This window comes from Meira miltonrushii (assembly GCF_003144205.1).
Source record: "Meira miltonrushii strain MCA 3882 unplaced genomic scaffold FA14scaffold_14, whole genome shotgun sequence".
Lineage (NCBI taxonomy): Eukaryota > Fungi > Basidiomycota > Exobasidiomycetes > Exobasidiales > Brachybasidiaceae > Meira > Meira miltonrushii.
In genome coordinates, this window is record NW_020289956.1 from 1 (window position 1) to 19445 (window position 19445).

Genomic DNA, 19445 nt, shown 5'->3' on the forward strand with positions numbered 1-19445 from the left:
AAAAAATTATTTTAATTATTATATTTTATATTAATAATTTAATAATTTTTATTATAAATATTATAATATTAAAATAAATTAAATTATATTTTATTAAAATATTTAAAATAATAAATAAAAAATAAATATATTATATTTTAAAAATTTAATTAATTTAAATTTATAATTTTATTAAAATTTATTAAATAAAATATATAAAATTAATTATTAATTAATTTCTTTTAAAAATTTAAAAAATATTTTTTATTTAAATCTTTATAAATTATTTAATTATAAAAAGATTATTTAATAATATTTTATAAATCTTAATAATAAATAAATATATAAAATATTATTTAATTATTAAAAAATTAATTTATTTAAATATTTATATATATTTAGATTTTTCTTTTATTATTAATTAATTTTTATAATTTTTAATTAAACTATAATTTTATTATTTAAAAATTATTTATTAAATTATATATTATCTTATTTAATCTTTAAAAATTAATATTAATTATAAATATAATATATTAAATCTTATTTTATTAATTTATTTTAATAATAATTAAATTAAAGATTTTTTTATATATTTTATTATTAATATTATTTTATATTATAGAGATATATTAATCGATTAAAAATTATAAAAATAATCGATTATTATATTTTTTTCTATTAAAATAAAATATATTATAATAATTTTTATTATAACTTATATTATTATTATTTTCGATCTTATAGAATATTTATAAATTAAGATAAATCTATTAATTTTATTATTTATTAATAATTAAATAATTTATATTATTATTACTAGTTATTTAATTATTTAATATATATAATATATTAATATTTATTTTTATTTTATTTATTATTATATTAATAATAATATAATTAAATTATAGTTAATTTATATAATAACTTAATTAACCGATACTTTAACGAAACCTCTCGATCTTTAATAATTCTCTTTATCTTTATATTTATTATCTTTAAATTAATAGATTTATTAACCTTCGTTACTAGGAGAGGTGTTAGGATATAATATATATAGTATACCTAGTATATATACAGGCGTCACTTACCGTATCATACTGTATCACGCCTTAACGCCTGTTCCGCTATAAAGGCTGACGAACCACAGTTTTGGTGCCTATAATTAGCCTACTTATTGAATATAAATAGTCTCATATCACATGTAAATTCTACCTACTTTTCTCTACCTCACAATTTATTAATATCAATCAGAAAGCAGTGCCTGGAGACTACAAAACGTAACAAGTGCAAATGAACAATTACCGCCGGTTCCCTTAATGGAGAATTCGCCGATCAAATGAGGCTTTTAAGAGGGGTTGGTTTGTGAGAAGCGAGAGAAGGGGTCATGTATACATGCATACACACACACGCACTGATGTGGTAAGAAATATCTTTTTTGGCACTCGTGTAAACAAGTTTAGAACGTTCTACCTTCTATTTGTTCCAAAAGAACAACCTGCAAGCCAAGCAAATGCATTAAAGCTAGTAAGTGAATGATATAGACCAGGGCAAGGGCATGTGCATGGTAATATTATTATAATCAACGCGTTTGAGGCATTTTAGCAGAGAGAAAAGTGCAGTACAAGCTTCAGAATAAACTAGAAAAGATCTGCAATGTACTGTACTGTACTGTATCCCGCAATTGCAGTAAACAACGAACGCATTTACCTAGCCCCTCTTTTTTCCGTTCGGGAGGTCGATGTACATACATGCTCTCCCCGTGAGAATCAAAGGCCGAGACTGTGACACTCTCTGCGTGGCTTCTCCTTTATTCGCAGGAGAACATCCTGAACGATTTGCATAGGATTGAATGAAACACCGACACCGAATATCCGTTTAAACAGCTCATTCAAATGTACATCAATCTAACATTTGTGCAGGAAGAAGTGCATGTGTATGCACTGCTAAAGGTACATTGACCTATCCCTCTCCTGCATGGCATGATGAATACTCCAACAGGCTAGAAAACGCAACCGTTGAATCGGTTAAAGAAAAAACATTGAATGAATGCTATCACGGGCTAATCCGTTTGTGTGTGTATATATAGTCAGCCTTGACAGCTTTTCTTTTCCATCCTCCCCACAACCCACCACCCACCAACCCCTTCTCCCCCTGCCTTTCAACTCTTCCTTTCTGTCAGAATGTTGCTAACCCGTTTCGCTTTCATTGCTTCTTTGGTATCTATGGCCTTGGCAAAAGGTTCATTCATGCCTTACTTGCCAGAAGAAGTGTTGGCAGATTTAGCGAAACGTGATCCGTCAGAGTATGAAACTTTTGCTCTCCAAAACAGTTCATCAACATTAGCAGAAAGAGGCGCACCAAATGGCTTAAACGGAATTCAAGACAGATGCACTGCTTCTCATTGTGTTTCTCCTTCGTTTGATGATGGTCCATACAATAACATGCGCAAGATCGTTGATACTGCCGATGCAGCAGGATTCAAAGTTACATTCTTCGTCAATGCAAACAATTACGATTGCATATACAACGAAAGACGTGTTGCCGATTTGAAATACGCTTATTCTCATGGTCATCAAATTTGTTCACATACTGCCTCTCATCCTCATTTGAATTCTTTGACACCCGCTCAAATTGATACGCAAGTTCAAGTTGTCGAGACTGCATTGTACAAAATTTTGGGCGTTGTGCCTGCTTGCATTCGTCCACCTTATGGAGAAGCAAATCAAGCCGTTGTTGATCAATTGAACAACAAATGGGGATACGTTGTCATTAACTGGAATTTCGATACTCAAGACGCAGACGGAGCCACAGTAAAATACTCCGAATCCGTCATTGATAAAATCAAATCACCAAAACATGCAATCATTTTGATGCACGAAACAGTCGATACGACAGCAAACACAGTTTTCCCTTATGCTATCAAAAAGCTTCAACAAAACGGTTATCAAACAAAAGATTTCTATACCGTTCCAAACGGATTAAAATTCAACGGATACAAAGTTGTCGGTAAACCAAGTCAACGTGATTCTTCATGGACTTGCAAAGGAATGCCACAACCAAGTGATAATTAGTTTAGCTTTTGTCACAGCACTTTCTTCTTCTTCAATACATACATACTCAATCATGTAGATACCCTAATCAAGACGCACCATTTCGAGCTTGTCACGCTGAAAAAGCGACGCTCATGGTTTGCGCAAAAGATGAGCAATCAATATCGTTGCACCATAGAAAGCACCGGCATTGCGTTGCCCGAGCTCGTCGACCATTGTAACAGATTCTAGTACAAATATCACTGATAAGATTGAGATAAAGATTTCGAAATACAAGAATTACAAAACGAAAAGCATATTGACATCGATCGGATGACTGGCAGACAATTGAGGCTTTTGACTATACTTTGCCGCCAAACAATCACGGGTTGCGCATAACAATTGATTGTACGTCAATTGTGGATATTGAGTCATGACAGTGATGAATGCCCAACTCATTGCGCCTGTTGCTTTTCCTGCTTCTGAAGCATCTGCACTCGTTTGTGAATCTTTGCAACCACTCAACATGATAACATCAGCTCCGCTTGAACGAGTTTGTCTAGTGATTTCTTCTGCGCTATTTGTATTCTTTGCCGTTGTAATTGTTGAAAATAATCCTTTTGCCATTCCCATCACATCTCCACGAGCATAATCCATCGCTGCTCCCATCAATCCTTTTCCTACTCCTGCAACCACGTTTGGTTCTTTAATATTTCCAGAAGTAGAGTAAACGTACGGCAAATCAAGAGCAGTACCAGAATGACAAGAGTCAAACAAAGCAGTCAAACGACATCCAACAGGCAAAGGTCTGACCATGATTGCGTGTAATTCATCATCTTCCATTTGACCTGCAACTTCAAAGTCCACAGGGAGAATAGTTTCATTATATCCATCCGCTTCATCACCTTGAGTTGCTTTAGCTTGACCACCATGTCCAGAGTAATGGAAGAACAAAGCATCACCTGGCTGAGCTCCTGATACCAACCAGTGCATTGCTCTTGTCATGTTTTGTCTTGTTGGAATAGAACGTGGATCATTTGAATCATCAGTCAAAATGACCATATCTTCATCTCGATATCCTGCACGTTGTTGAATGAAACGTTTGACGTTATGAACGTCATTAATGCAACCTCTTAACTCTGCTCGAGTACCAAAATAATTGATACCGATCATCAAAGCCTTTCGGCGACCTTGCATATTACTGTATTCGTAATGCATACCGTTTTCCATATGTTGTGGTCCTTGTGGTCTTTGGTAGTTAACAGGAAAGTTTTGATATTCAGGAGGACCAACTGGACCTTGTGTTTGACCATATTGCAAAGGTGGTCCACTTGGAGGCGCATAACCGCCGCCTCCGCCATAACCACCGCCCATTTGATGAGGCGGAGGCGGCCCAGATGGAGGTCCATAACCTCCTTGTGGTGGATAACCTGGTGGACCGTAATTGTTTGGCATTGGCATTTGAGGTGGTGGACCTTGTCCTTGACTGTATTGATAATGTTGTCCTTGTCTACCTGGAAATGACATTGTGTTGTTAGTATAATTTGTGATGGTGGCTTGAAAATGAATCTTAGATTAGAGTTGTTGAATGCATTGTTAATCATTTGTGTCAATGTCATGCAGTGCTCTACTGCTCTAATGCCTGCGTAAGGGACGTGCACGGCGTAGAATTTTAGGCGTTGACTCGGTACTAGTCTCGCTTTATGCCTGTGGTTATTCTGAAAGCTTCTTTACCTGCCTGCCTCACCTCTTTCATCTTTACGCCTAATGACATGTCAATTTCGGAGGTTGTTTTCAAGGCCGAATGAATTATAGCATTCATAACAAACATTGTCTTTCAGCATATCTTAGTCAGCCAACGTTATCAGACTGAATGATATCCTATAGTGATTGATTAATTACCATCCTTCTCCGATCTTCTACACGCTATTCATATAAATGTCATACAATGGCCAGCTAAAAGCCGAGAGAGAGAATGAAGCAACGCGTGTGTATGTGTGTGTGCGTGCGTGCACTGCGCAAAGAAGCAGTCAACGCTTTTCTCTTTCCTGGCCCTAGCTCCACCCCAAAGTACATTGATACTCTTTAGCTGCCATGCAACACACCTCCTTCTCACTTCATCCTTCTTTACCATTATCATCCTCTCATCCCAATCACACACAAACACACACAAAAATGGCAGAAGATTCTCAGACGATCACTGTGAACGTAAAAGGTCCATCAGAGATTAAACTTTCGATTGAAATCTCTTTGGATTCAACCGTTCGTGGATTAAAAGAAAAGATTGCTGAAAAAAGAAATGATATACCAGCAGAATCACAAAGATTGATTTATACGGGAAAAGTATTGAAGGATGAAGAAACTTTACAATCTTATAAATTACAAAACAACCACACTGTTCATATGGTTAGAAGTGCTTCAAGATCTGCTCCTTCAACCGGTAATCCTGCTTCTTCTACCGCCGCCACAGGTACAACATCAACAAACGCAAACGCACCGAGTGGCGCAACAGGTTCAGCAGCACAAGGTGTACCTTCTAGCTTTGGTGCAGGTCAAGCTTTCGGTAGTGATCCATTAGCAGCCCTGAACAGAGCTGATCTTGCCGGTCCTCATATGGCAAACCTTGGTCGTGATATGTTTCAGGGTTTCGGAATGAATCCAAACGATCCGAATATGTTTATGACTGCAATGCAATCTGACGAATTCAGAAATCAAATGCGTACAATGCTTTCAAGACCCGAAGTTGTTGATCAAATTATTGCAAGTAATCCTCAATTGAGCTCTTTGCCGGGCATTCGTGAAATGTTTCAAAATGAACAATTTAGAGAATTTTTATTGGATCCTCAAAGTATGGCAAGAGCAGCAGAATTTTCACGAATGATGGGCGGTCAAGGTGGTGCTGGTGGAATGGGAGGATTAGGTGGATTTGGTGGTGGTCTAGGAGGCTTTGGCGGTGGCGCAGGTGCTGGTGCAGGAGCAGGAAGACCAACAGCTGGTCAAGCACAATGGCCACCTGCAGGCGCATTTGGAACACCGAGCGGTGGCGGTGATGCGGCTCAACGAAGCACAACAGAACAACAGGGAGCAACTACAGGCTCGCCGGCACAACAAGCACCTAATCCATTCGGAGGAGCAGGTGGTGGTGCTGGCGGTTTCCCAATGTTTGATCCTGCTTTGATGCAACAGATCTTGGGAGGAGGAGCTGGCGGTGGTGCTGGTGGTGCTGGTGCAGGAGGTAATCCATTTGCTGCTTTACTTGGTGGTGGAGGAGCTGGCGGTAATCGCTCTTCATCTGATGCAAGACCACCAGAAGAACGATTTTCCGAACAACTTTCACAAATGCAAGCAATGGGCTTGACAGACGGTAGTGCAAACTTACGTGCTCTGTTGATCAGTGGAGGAAGCGTTGAAGGAGCAATGAGCATCTTGTTTGATGATCCTACAGCAGGTGCTGGCAATGCTGGAGCTTGATCGCTTACCAGATTCTTCCCAAAAAAAAGGGCAAATGTACTATCCTGGCACAATGATATATATCTTAACACGACACAGAAGAAAGTGAAAAAGATATTAGATTTACAATGAATTAAAAAATGCTCTTAATGAGCATGATGTACAATATAGGTATTAGTGCAATGCGGTAAACAAAAAAGATATGATGATAGGTAAAATGCGATACTATAATAAGAAAAAGTCCGTTGCGTTCCTTATCCTCCCCATTCGTAACTTTCAGTGACGACATTAATATGAGCGTTCTTTTTGCCCGCACGAACGCCTTTGAGATCGATTTGTTTACTAACAATACTTCTGATCAAATTTCCTAAACTGTTTGGTCCACAAGCGCTAACCAAAACTCTTCCAGCACTCTTTTCTACTTCTTCACGTACGATTCTGTCCAGCTTTGGATAACCAACTCTTGCTAATTCGGAAATGATTCCCATATCGCCATTCTCTGCTTCGTCCAAATCGATCGGTACGTCATTTTGACTAATCACAGGCGTCAAATCGGATCCGTCCGGATACATTGGAGGCATTTGTGGTGTTCCGGCTAGATTGCTAGAGCCATGATGATGATGCATATGGGAAGAGAATGAATGTGGTGTTTGTTGTCCGAATGAGGTGTTGAGATGAGTGGTGGATGATGCTGGGTAGGGTTGATAGAATCCATCGGGAGTGTATCTTCCATCCATCGGATTAGGCGTCAACGCTCTTGGTGTTTCATACGGGCTTGGGCTCAAAGGTAAAGGTGACGTGCCTGGACTCATACCTCTTGCATTAAAGTATGAGGAAGGAGACGATGGTCTTCTTGGCACTTGTAACTGTGATGATTGCTGATCGAACGTTTTCTCATTATCGCCATCATCTTCGTATACCGGCATAGCACGCTCGCCTAAATCGTAATGATTAAGCTGATGGGCTCCTCCTCTCTGTCCATTTACGTTATTCGCTGTCGGTGGACGATGTGCTCGCTCATGAATACCAGCTTGTGCAGCACGAACGACAGTGTCATCGGTAGGAGATACTAATCCGCTTCTTGGAACGTTTGGCGTTTGATTTGCGGCTGCTCTTCCTTTGTTACGTTTCACTGTGGCTCTGCGTGTATGTGCTCTACGCAACTTTCCTTCTTTGTGAACCCGTTCGTTAATCTTTGCTTCTGCAGCAGTAGGTGCACTGGTATCTTCACCATCAAATTGGGTGAGTGCATTGGCATCCACTTCATATTCTTCTTGATCGGGTCCTTCGGTGAATCGAGGGGGAAAAGGGTCATCATTGGAATAGCCACCTTGCGAACTTAGCGCATCCATGTTACTGATTGAAGCATTAGCCTGATACAAAGTACGACGTTCGTTGAACTGACGAGCACGAGCACTTGTGACGTAAAGATCCACCTGTAACATCTCTGGAGGAACCATCTCCACACATCTACGTAAAGCTGAAGCGATCCATTGAAGATGTGAATATTCACGTAAAATCCAAACGAAACGAACCCTTCTAGTTTGGAAATTCTTTTCTCCTCTCTTTACACCTGCCATTACCGCACAAAGATATTCTAGAACTGCCATTCCAAAACTAACACCTGAACCACCACAAATAATCACGATGCTTGAATGAATACCCCAACGTGTCCTTTGCGCGCTTCCAAATGGACCATCGATAATCGCGCGAACGTGAACACCAGTTGCAGTTTTAGCAACTTCTCCATGCGAGTATTGCATTCCGGTACTATCTTCGATCGCTCTGATCTGTTTCTCACGTTCTAGTCGAACATGATCCCAAAGTTGATGTGTAAATCCAGCACGCGCTCTCAACAACAAAACGATTGTCCTTTCTTCACCTTTTTGTTTATTGTTCATAATCAGACCTTTTTCCTCCTCATCTTCTCGGAACATCGTAGAAGAAGGATAATCTGCATTATGTGCAGATGCAATCGTGAATGGATGGCTCTGCCACCAGCGTACTTTTGGCACGTTCAAATTGACGTATTGTCCTGCTTGCCAGGTGAACGAATTTGGCGTACGCAAAGTCAATCGGAGTGTTTTACCGGGCAATAATTGCACATATGCATATCCAGGTCGTAAAACTGCTGCAACATCTGCTGCCATTGCCGGACGCGGATGTGGTAGCCGTTTGATCAAATGACTATCCTGCTGAGAATGAATGGACTCCGCACGTCTAGTATAGTGATCCGCACTTGCATGAAATTCTGAAGAAGGCGGAGAGACTTGTTGAGGACCTCCATCATGAAGTGTATATCTGGGCGTGGAAGATACAGGCTGCATTGCAATAGCATCGTGACTATCAGCATAACCATCAATCACGTCGTTTACCGGATCGTATCGAGCGCTTAAACGTGTCTTTCGGCGATTCGAATAAGAATTCTCTTGATCGTAAGGCATAAAGTCTCCAAAGCTTTGAAAATTTGTCGGCTGTGAATTGAATGGTGAAGGCATTCCTTTTGGTTCACTGTGCATCGTTACTGAAGATGAAGCAGAGAAAGATTTTTGATTGACGTGGTTGCGATATGGATCGTTGACGAAGCCATCAGAACGATATGGTGCTGCTGCATGAGCGTTCGTACCAATGGCAACTTGCGGCTTTCGGCCTGCAAATCCTAGTCCATTGATATATGCCACCTTGATCGAACGAACAATGCGCTCCAAGAGCCACCACAGAAGGGTAGCATACATCCAAGGGCCCAATGGCGGATGATGAAGCCAAGCGGTGACCATGAATCCGATAGCACAAACGACGTGTGCGATATAGAAGAATTCATAATAATCCGTTCGAATTGGACCGATAGAAAGAGCAACGAGAAGAGTGAAGAAACCATAAGATACCCAACCCCATCGAAATTTGACCCACATGAAAACAAAAGCCCACATCGGTCCACCAAAAGCTTGATCTTTCGAAAGTTGAACGCTCCATAGAACAATATGAGCAGTTGCGAACAGCCAAACTACGCGACCACCCCATTTGTGCATGAAGGATAGTCGATCAAACGCAAAGCCTCCCAAGAATTTCGTTGACAATAGAGCGAATGGGACTTGCTTGAGTGCAATAACAACAACGAATGGCGTTAATGCATTTGTCATTCCACCAGTTCTGCCACCTGCAGTCCACCATGTTCGATAGGGCAAAGTGATAGAAGGTGGAGTGGTAATGACGGAAGGAAAATTTCCTTGACCCCACTGCAATCGTTTCATTAGTTGAGAACGGCGATTAAGACCGACGGTATAACGTGAAATGTTTGTATTTGGCCAACTTTGTGACATATCAAAAACGTTGGCAGAAGGTGAGATATAGTCAGCACCAACGATTGTTAGAACAACCGGTACGATGACCAAAGCGATTAACAGTAGTGTTCTGCCAAAACTTGGAAACGTGATCACCTTTCTACTCTGGTTTTCCTTTTTGCCAATCTTTATCACGCGATTCTTTAATGCCCATCTACTCCATGCTGCACCAATGTATGATTGATCTCCTAGTCCAACATGATGAAAAGCAGCAATTATCAAAATTACAATTGCCAAAACGATCCAAGAAATGTATTCGTATCGATGAGAAGGCATACTTAACATATGCGCATTAAAGTATCCACCTAAATATTGATATTTTGCATCGTTTGTCGTTCCACATCCTCCTGTACAAGAACCGCCGGACGAACTGGAAGGCGGGACGTAAACGCTTCCCATCTTGTCAAGTTGTTAAGCGTTGTGCTGTGTAATGAATAGTGCTATAGGTTTGAATGACCTAAGCGGATCAGACGAAATCAATCCGTCATCCGATTTGTTGTTTGTCCCGCCTTGTTGCTGAGACGTATGGAATGGTGGATGTATATTGAATCGACGGTAAAACGAATGTTGAAATTGTAAGATGATGAAAGTCAAAGAAAGAACAAGAGTCAAAAGGATTGAACCTGAAAATTCATTAAAGTCCGAACAATGCCAAATCGGACAAAGAAAAGGCAGGCAGCAGCATCAGAAGAGTAAGAAAGGATGTTAAGGCTTTGTGTGTGAACTGATCGCCTACCGGCCGAGTGCCAAGCAGTAGGGGTGATAAAAGTTCCATGTGCATGTAATGCATTGCAGCATACCTTTAAAGTGCTGATTCGATCATCATGCATCAAATTCAAATATAAACAGGGATTCCCTTTACGGTTCGGCACTTTATCCCGCACTGGAAAGTGGGAATCCGCAAGAGTTAGAACGCGTTTCGAGGCGCGGCACGGAAAATAAACTTATATTGTAATCGTCGTTACGCATTTATATATAGATCCGTAACCAACCTTCATTTCGGTCATCAAGAAAGAAAGGGTCTTTTTTGGTCTATAATTGGCGCAATAGGAGATTCAGATAGAAGCATTTCTTAGCCGGATGTTGATTGTGTGCGCATACAGTCGTTGGTATTCCTGAGACGAAAGGTCTAAAATCTTGGCGTGCACAAAGCCACAAATCACGTACAATAAATGATGATGTTATGTAATCTATTCCACTCTTCAATGATGAGGAGACACTTATGAACAAGGATGATCATATCGATTGTGCCAATTAGCATATATGAGACTCCCAAGTATACGTCATGATTTACTAGCGATATGCTGAATTGGTACCTGATACTCAGCTGTGTCATCATTGATGATTGTTTATGACAAAGATTCGGCACCGAAGAGAAAGAAGAAAGAAGTCCATTCGCATCGGAAGGATAGGATTTGATTTGTTTTTTCTCCACAGCGCGTTAGGCATAAGCAGGGCCTTACCTTACGCCTACGCTGCGCATTGACCTTTGCACTTTTTATTTATTTTTGACAGTTTATCTTTTTGTGTATTTTATGCAAGCAATCTTAAACCAGTCTCACCGAAGCACAATCCTTCTCCGCTACCAAACACATGCGACAAACATTGACCTGAGTAAAAGTTGAGTTGCATCTCATAACAATCATCTCGGCAAGCTAGACGATTGGTAATCTGATTGCATACACGAAAAAAAAGTATGTTTAATCCAGATTCATCAAGCAAAGATGACCGTCATCAAATAACAGACAGCAGCGAAACATCCGGAGCACCACAAATATTCGTACAAGATGAACCTGAAGAATATTCATCTCCTTCTTCTTCTCCAATGGCAACTATGAGTACTGGTGAACAACATCATACATCAACTAAAGAAGAAATTAAACCTTCACAATCCAGACAATACAGTAGCGCATCTATTGTATCTTCAAATCCTGTCTCTTCTACTCCAACTTCTCCTATGTTTTCAAGTGGCGCTGGTACTTCGATTGATACGATGAATGGGAAGAGTAGGATGGGAACTCGACAGATGAGCTCTTCATCAAGGAAATCAATCGGTTTGAATTCTCATCGTAATTCTTCTTTCGAATACAAGGAAACGTTGGATGCCACAACGAGACATTTAGAGGATGGATCACGAATCATCAATCAGTACAAGCTAGGAAAGATGATCGGGAAAGGAGCTTATGGAAGTGTTTATCGGGCTAATCTATTAGACGATCCTGAATCACTCTTTGCGATCAAAGAATTCGGCAAAACAAGACTACGTAAAACCAGAAGAGCAGAAAATTTCAGAAGACCACCGCCAGGAAGAGGGAGAGGAAGAGGAAGAGCTGGAGCGCCAATGCGAGGCGGAAGACCAATCCAGGAAGAAGAAAGTCCACAAGAAGCAGATGGAGGTCATTTAGCAAAGGATGACGATATGAACGTTGCAACAAAAGGACTCAATGCGATCAAATTAGGGGCAGAAGTTAAAAAGGATGGACAGAAAGGGGATGCGCTCAATATAGAATCTAATGGTGGTAATCCTGAAGATCCTCTGAGTCTCATTAGACGTGAAATCGCTATTCTCAAGAAATTACATCATCCTCATCTTGTGCACTTGTATGAAGTCCTGGATGATCCAAGCAAGGATGAGTTGTATATGGTGTTCGAGTATTGCGCAGATGGGGCTGTGATCGACATTAAGTTACACGAACAAGTGGAACCGTTAGGGGAAGATATTGCAAGAGATTATTTTGTTCAAATTATGTTGGGCGTTGAATATTTGCATCATCACGATATCGTTCACAGAGATTTAAAACCGGATAATATTTTATTGCAAAATGATCGAACGACGTGTAAAATTGTCGATTTTGGTGTTTCGGAATTTTTTATCAAGCCAGGTGATGATATGATGAAAAAGAGTGCTGGAAGTCCGGCTTTTATGAGTCCGGAATTGTGCAAAGCTGGACATGGAGATTTTCATGGCAAAGATAGCGATTTATGGAGTTTAGGCGTGACTTTTTATTGCATGGTCGTAGGACATCTGCCGTTCGATAAAAGTCAATTTTTGGAATTATACGAATCTATTCAATCAGACTCTCCGATCTTTCCTTCACATTTGTCACCAAATTGCAAAGATTTATTGGAAAAGATGTTGAACAAGGATCCGTCAAAACGAATTACAATCCAACAAATGCGCGATCATCCGTTCATCACAAAAGATGGACAAGAAGACGTGATCAGTATGGAAGAAAATATTCGCGATCTTGTAGAAGAAGTTACGGCGGAAGAATTGGATTCGGCTATCAATCGCATTGCAAGTGTATTCACATTGGCAAGAGCGATTTCAAAATTCAAACGGGCAGGTTCAAGAGCATCTTCTGCTGGAAGCTTGGCAGATGTTACTTCTTCGATTTTGAGTAAAGGTAAAGAAGTTGGTCATCAAGGTTCAGCTGCGGTAAAAGAATGGAGTAGAGGTGCAAGAGGGGGCGAAAGTAGGGAAGGAAGCGAAGATCAATCTTCCGATCAAAGTCGTTCTGGAAGTCAATCTGAACAACCTTCTTTGGAACATATTGCAGAAGCACACGTCGTAATGGGCACTTCTAATCGTCAATGGGCAGCAGAGCACATCGCACGCGCAATCACGAAAGTTTCCGGTCATTCTCACCGAAAGGATAAGAAAAGTGAAAAGGAAGGATCAGACAAGAAGGAAGAATCTGACCCTAAACAAGAAGAAGAAGAAGAAGCAGAAGAGGAAACGGAGAAGGAAGCAGATGACGAAAAAGACTCTGACAATTTAAGGAAATCGCCCGAAAGACGTGAAGAGGTTTTACATCTAAGTCCATCTGATGTGGATGCGAATAAAGATGAACAAAAGGATTACTTTGATTCACGAGGAAAAGGTAAAGGGAAAAGCGATCCGTTGAGCGGAATGCATGAACATAGCCCTAGTCATCAAACAACAGACAAGGCACCAAAGTTACTTCCTGAACAACCTGTTGTCGAATCACCCGCCGTCGATGATATACCCACACCAAAAGGGGCCGCTGCAGCATATATTGGAAAAAGATGAAATCCTCATAAGATTCAAGTTTACTGCCCATTTCATGTATAAAAGATCATATCACGTCATACCATCATGCTTTTAATGTCATTCATTTGCTGTATTACAGATAGTATTGGTAGATTGAGCAAGCATCTGAAAGATTACAAAATCGATCTACATAATGGGCAAGTTGAAGAGCCAGAAGTTGAAACCCATTTGAACAAACAACTTGAATGGAACTTTTTCTTGCAAGTTTTGCATGGTTTGGTAGGTAAAGAATGATCGGTTGGACTGACGATAGAATAACAAATTGCACATGTTGAATCTTCATCAAATCCGGAAAATTTGGCTTCCACATTTCGTTTGAACAATAAAAGAGCATCAAAAATCAACCCATTACGACCGGCAATCAATTGTCGCATACCCAAAATCCATGCTCGCCAAGTGCCTTCTGAGATTCCAATCTTACGAATATCTCTCACTTCAACGGCTCGCAAAGGATAATCGTTTGGCATGGAAATTGCAATCTCGAGTGGATATTCATCAACTGTGTAAGTGGCAATAACTTCGCTTGAGTTACCCAAAACCTTGATTTGCATACTTTCATCTTGCAATCGTTCCAGCACGTCAGCCTGACGAAGATGTCCAAATTCTCGTTGAGATAATAATGGCGTCAGGTGACGAACGGTCAAGCCTTTGACAGTGTTTGATTGTTGCTTGTCCTTGATGGAAAAGTAGGATTCTCGAATCAAGTTGGGCGTATGAATCAGCGACCTATAGAAAACGTGGATTGCAAGATATTCGATAGAGGTTGCATTTTCCGATTCGATGAAATCTAAAAACACTTCATCCAAAGCCCATCTTCCCTGATCACCCGTCGGCGAAACTTTGCTCAACACAAATGGAAGCAGATGATCATCGATTAGTCGAAGCGATTGTAGGTGAGACGTATAAGCCGCTCGTAGTTCCAGAGAACTCTCTTCAAAGAAGTCAAAAGTCACCAACCAAGCCAACAAGTAGGCCAACTCGTTTTCTTGTTGAGAATCTTGCAAGATCGCAGTCAATTCGGCCGGAATTTGAAGCTTCTTTGGATCTTTTTCGATGATGGGCTTTTGCGTCGACTGATCCGCATCGCCATTCTCGTCTTCTTCGCCCTCACCCTCTTCCTGCTTGGATTGTTGTCCTGAAACGGCAGCTTCAACGACCAGTTCCTTGACTTGCTCACGTACGTTGAACGCCAATAAGCGATACACTGTGACGAGGAAACGATTGGATCCCGTTCCCGTCGAGCGCAGTATACGGAACAGCTTGGTCGTGTCGTCTTTGAATAGATTTGCAGGCATACTTCGTACGATATCAATCAGCTTTTCCTCTACTAAAGAGTATGCATTGGAAGCAAGCGCACCGCCTTCTTCCACGCTCGTGTCGGCAAATGATAACAACGTGCTTCGGAATGCGTCAAGAACGTCCTTCTTTCTGTCTTTCCATACTTCTCTCATCGCTGCACTGCTTGAAGCCGTTTCGATTACTGTGTCAAGTAATGCCAACGTGAAGTAGAGGTTTGACATTCCGCCTCGCTTAGTAAGATCCGTGTCGCCAAGGTTCATCTCCACAATGTCGATGATGAGATCCAGGTGGTTACCAGGTATTTCTTGTACTATGGGCAAAATATGCGTAAATGCTTGTGCCAATCGTACAAAGACTTCCGTCGGCAGCTCTTCATCAGAAGCGACCCACGATTGAATCGTTTGTAACATGAAGATCGCTCTTTGCTGGGGAATTAGCGAGGTATACGAATCGAAAGGAGGAGCGAGATTCATCAAATTCTTCAACAAAACTGCTCCCTTACTACTTGCGTCCTTTGATTTGACACCTGCAAGGTCTGCTGCTGCTTGGTTGCGAAGACGTTCGTACAATGGCGATTCCTGAACGAGATCATTAGTCGCAAGGTATATTGCTCCAACCTTTTCAGGATTTTTGCGTTCAATAGCCTGTGCAGCACGTAGTAACAACTCTGCTTCCCCTTGTCCTGCACCACTGAAGTTCAAGATTCCCTTCAGAAGCCTTTCGAATACACGCAGGCTACCCGTCAATGGCTGCTTCCACAGGTTGTACAAGATTGTCTGCATCTCATCCTGTGCAGTAAGTTGCTCCTGCAATACCTTTGCGAGTAAAGCAAACCATTCAGTAGCAAATCCAGACGCCTTTGCAGAAAGGATCGAAGTTGAAAATGATACTGCTTTTTCCAGATAATCCTTCAAAGTGATCTCGTCAAACGTCTTTGAGAACAAAGCTCGCCCTCCATCAAGGTTGCGTTCCAGACATGCATCTTCAGCGCAGATAGCAAAGTGAATCAAAGAAGGTAAAACTGAAGCCTTCTTGCCCGCGACTGGGTCCTCTTCGATCGATGCCAAAAGGATCACAGAAATTCTCGCAGTTGCGGAGAGACCATCAACGTCATACTTTGGAATACTGCTTTCTCCAGACGATCCATTCGCCTCAGGTTCTACTGGGATGAGATTGTCATTCACGCACAACTCTGTCGGCGAGGATACTGAAAACGAGTCTGATAGGTAGCGTTGAGTCGATTCTTGACTCGGTACAATATCATTGAACGTCAACCTTGGTTTGAGAAGTGAGACCGCGTGAACGATATCCTGAATGCTTCTTTCTAATGCTACCAATTGCGATTGCAAGACCTCTTTTGCAATGGCGAAAGCGTCTTCGTGTAATGAAAACAAACGCCAAATTCCATTTGCCTGACGATCTCCATCAAAGATTGCCAACTCAAAAACTGGTACCACGATCGCTCGCATTTCGGGTGTATCAAAGACAACTTTAACATTGTTCTTGTCCGATTTCAACCACTCCTCCAACAGAGTCAATTCCGATTGCGATGTTCCTTTGGCAATGTGAGCCAGAATTTTCTTAGGTGTATCTTCGCTAAGAATACCTTGTGGCCTGGCTATGATCCGTGCAGAGACTGGAATGTTATCCTTGTAGTGTGCCAAGAAGGACGCATCAAGCTTTTCACTGAATGAATTTTGCAATGCCAATGCGCGTTCTTTGCCAATCGTGGCACGAGAGACTGCTCTTAAGAGACTCCAATCGATCTTATCGCCAGGTCGAACGATTGTATCGAGTAAAGCACACCAGCTCTTCCTCCTTTCCTCGTCGTCTTTGAGCAAAAAGACATATGAAGTGAGGAACAAGGCAAGCTCATCATTTGCTACTTCTGCTGTATGTGCTAGGAGAGCGTTGAATGCCAACAAAAGTGCGCCCATCGAATCATCATCTTGTGCCATTGATGTTTCCGTGACCATTTGATTCAGAATATTGATACCTTGTTCAATCGATTCTCCCGATGCGATAATATTGGCCGTTGAGAATGTGATATCTCTAACCAATTCACACACAGCTTGAACGAGTGGCGCAGGTGGCGATGAGTCTTGCTGTATAGATTTGGCCAACATCTTGCTCACCAGATCAATAGGAATGGCGGGGTATGTTAATGACCTGCTCAGTGCATCGCGACTCAATTTCAAAATCGGACTGGCTAGGCGGAGATTGATGTTGCTTAATTTTCGCAAACAAGTTGAGAGTTCGGTCACAAGACGATCTTCCCCAAATACATTCAATCGGCGAGATCTGATATCTTCGATTGTTGTTGTATCCGTGCTTCCGCCCGAATCCGCATCAATGAAATCTTGCCATATCATCGTAATGTTTTCTGCTACTGTAGATGCCTCCTCCATAGAATTTTTCGTAGCCGTTCGACCGCAAAGCCAAATCAAACATTCCAAAAATGCAGGCACGAATGCCCTTTGCAATTCTCTTCCTTCTAATTGACCTTCATCGATTGGTGCATACATTGCTTGTGTCACCTCCATCGCTTTGGCGGAAGAAGGAGGAAAGACTTCCTCTGGTATCGTTGAAAGAAGAAGGATGACAAGAGTGTACGCCGATGCAATCCCATTCACTCCGTTACTGAGATAGTCTAGGAAAGATTGCCACATCGGAAACTGTGGTGTTCCCTCCCCTGCAGCTTTACCGTCTTGACTTTTCTCATCTCCATCGCCATCTTCTGATCCATCTTCATCCTCTTCATCGCTATCATCTTCATCTTCCTCTCCATCATTCTCGTCTTCTTTGCTCATCTTCCATATTCCAGGAAGTGCTTGAAGAAGTCGTATTAAAGCTTCACGCATATTCTGTGCAACTAATGCATCTTGTTCGCTAAACGCAGAAGACAATGCTTGAGGGCCTAAGATGGAGGCACACTTTTCGGACCCTTGCGGCCAACTGATGACAAGAATACGAACTAAATTCCATGCTGCAACACGCACACTTGGTGAAAGGGCACCAAGAGATCTTGAATCATATTTGTGTGGTGAAAGTGCTGTCCAAGTGGTGAAAGAAGTAAGGATTGGTAGTAATTGTTCTAGATATTCGCTCGACGGCTTTGCCTGTATTAGCCATCCTAAAGCTCCCAGTGCACCCACAACGAAACGTGCATCAGTCGCTTCAGAATCTTCTTCGACATTGACATCATCTCGATTTTTGGCATCTCGCGTTGCGGTACTCAAAGGAGTAGAAGTGCCGGATTTTTGTGAAGATTCATTTTCGTCCCTGCCTTGTTGTTCATCAAACAAACGCAAAGAGAGATGATCGATTATCGATTCCATATATTGACCCAATACGATGTTTTCCGTTTCTGAATCTGACCATGTGGTGATATGCTCAAGCATCGTGAGAGCTGTTCGGGATACAAGACGATCCGGTCCATGTGCAATAATAAGCATCGGTCCGATAACGTTTTCCACCATTGCAGGCTGGGCGATAAGTTCAGATAGCACGTCAGGCATCTCAAAAACCTTTGCTGAAATTTGAACAGTGAGTTGTCTTAATCTTCTGTTTGGTGAATTGGATAAGCGTGGTAATAGATGAACCCAGCTTGGTAATGCTATTATGAGTGCTGAATTTCTGTCTGTCGATACCTCCTCCTCTTCTGAAGCAGGTATGCTCTCTGCTTGTGTTGGAGCATTTATCCATTCCAACAATCCCTCCAAGGCTCTTGTCCGGGTGATAACATCCTTCTTTGAAGCTTTTCTTAGCAAGACCACTAAGTCACTAGGTAACAAGCTTGCCAGTCCCATCGAGTCCAAAGGATCGATAACATCTTGCTTTGGTTTGACGGGTGGAATATAAACCTTCTTTTTTGGTTCTCCCTTTTTACCTTTTGTCTTCTTTTGACCTCTTTGTAAAGCACCGTTTGCTGGTTTTTGTTGTTGTTGAGAAGGTTCAGTGCCTGATTTCTTTGCAGCTTTGGCAGCCTGTTTCTTCCTAGTCCCCGAAGAGGCGGAAGATTTGGTGTTCTTTGGCATGACTAAATAGTATCGTGGATCGTGTGATCCTGATCACCAAGAGCGCCAATGACTGATGAACGTTGTAATTGAGTATTGCAATAACCTTCTTTTTCTTCAAAGACCCTTACTCATTGATTAGAACATGTTGTGTGATTGTTGATGTTCTTCTCGGTTAATGCATCTGTCGATCGACACTTTCTTGACTTTGAGCCGATTATGCGTCATACAACATGAAGTGGCAGAGGGAGTG

General features: G+C 41.3%; 6 protein-coding genes across 6 annotated transcripts; 3 read left to right on the forward strand and 3 right to left on the reverse strand.

Moving 5' to 3' along the window:
• Window positions 1–2162: 2162 nt before the first annotated feature.
• FA14DRAFT_182896 (glycoside hydrolase/deacetylase) lies at window positions 2163–3053 on the forward strand (the record flags this gene model as incomplete). The annotated part of the gene is made up of 1 exon (XM_025501260.1): window positions 2163–3053. One exon carries the CDS (start codon window positions 2163–2165, stop codon window positions 3051–3053), a length of 891 nt encoding a protein of 296 aa, XP_025351532.1.
• Window positions 2967–4806, reverse strand: FA14DRAFT_162844 (uncharacterized protein). Its single transcript, XM_025499773.1, has one exon. It carries the CDS (start codon window positions 4536–4538, stop codon window positions 3312–3314), a length of 1227 nt encoding a protein of 408 aa, XP_025351533.1. The 5' UTR covers window positions 4539–4806; the 3' UTR covers window positions 2967–3311.
• Window positions 4807–5186: 380 nt separating this feature from the next.
• On the forward strand, window positions 5187–6482 carry FA14DRAFT_182898 (ubiquitin-domain-containing protein; the record flags this gene model as incomplete). The annotated part of the gene is made up of 1 exon (XM_025501261.1): window positions 5187–6482. One exon carries the CDS (start codon window positions 5187–5189, stop codon window positions 6480–6482), a length of 1296 nt encoding a protein of 431 aa, XP_025351534.1.
• A 60-nt stretch (window positions 6483–6542) lies between these two features.
• On the reverse strand, window positions 6543–10305 carry FA14DRAFT_30082 (uncharacterized protein). Its single transcript, XM_025502149.1, has one exon. It carries the CDS (start codon window positions 10199–10201, stop codon window positions 6716–6718), a length of 3486 nt encoding a protein of 1161 aa, XP_025351535.1. The 5' UTR covers window positions 10202–10305; the 3' UTR covers window positions 6543–6715.
• A 1523-nt stretch (window positions 10306–11828) lies between these two features.
• FA14DRAFT_128507 (Pkinase-domain-containing protein) lies at window positions 11829–13145 on the forward strand (the record flags this gene model as incomplete). The annotated part of the gene is made up of 2 exons (XM_025496866.1): window positions 11829–12198; window positions 12334–13145. Coding segments are annotated over 2 exons (1182 nt in total), but the record flags the coding sequence as incomplete, so codon positions are not given.
• An 845-nt stretch (window positions 13146–13990) lies between these two features.
• On the reverse strand, window positions 13991–19328 carry FA14DRAFT_193136 (uncharacterized protein; the record flags this gene model as incomplete). Its single annotated transcript, XM_025501979.1, has 1 exon — window positions 13991–19328. The coding sequence occupies exon 1, from the start codon at window positions 19211–19213 to the stop codon at window positions 13991–13993; it is 5223 nt and encodes a 1740-aa protein (XP_025351537.1). The 5' UTR covers window positions 19214–19328.
• Window positions 19329–19445: the final 117 nt, after the last annotated feature.

Excerpts from the sequence above, each read along its gene's own strand:
- FA14DRAFT_30082 (XM_025502149.1), bottom strand. The coding sequence starts at position 10,201 with ATGGGAAGCGTTTACGTCCCGCCTTCCAGTTCGTCCGGCGGTTCTTGT.
- FA14DRAFT_162844 (XM_025499773.1), bottom strand. The coding sequence starts at position 4,538 with ATGTCATTTCCAGGTAGACAAGGACAACATTATCAATACAGTCAAGGA.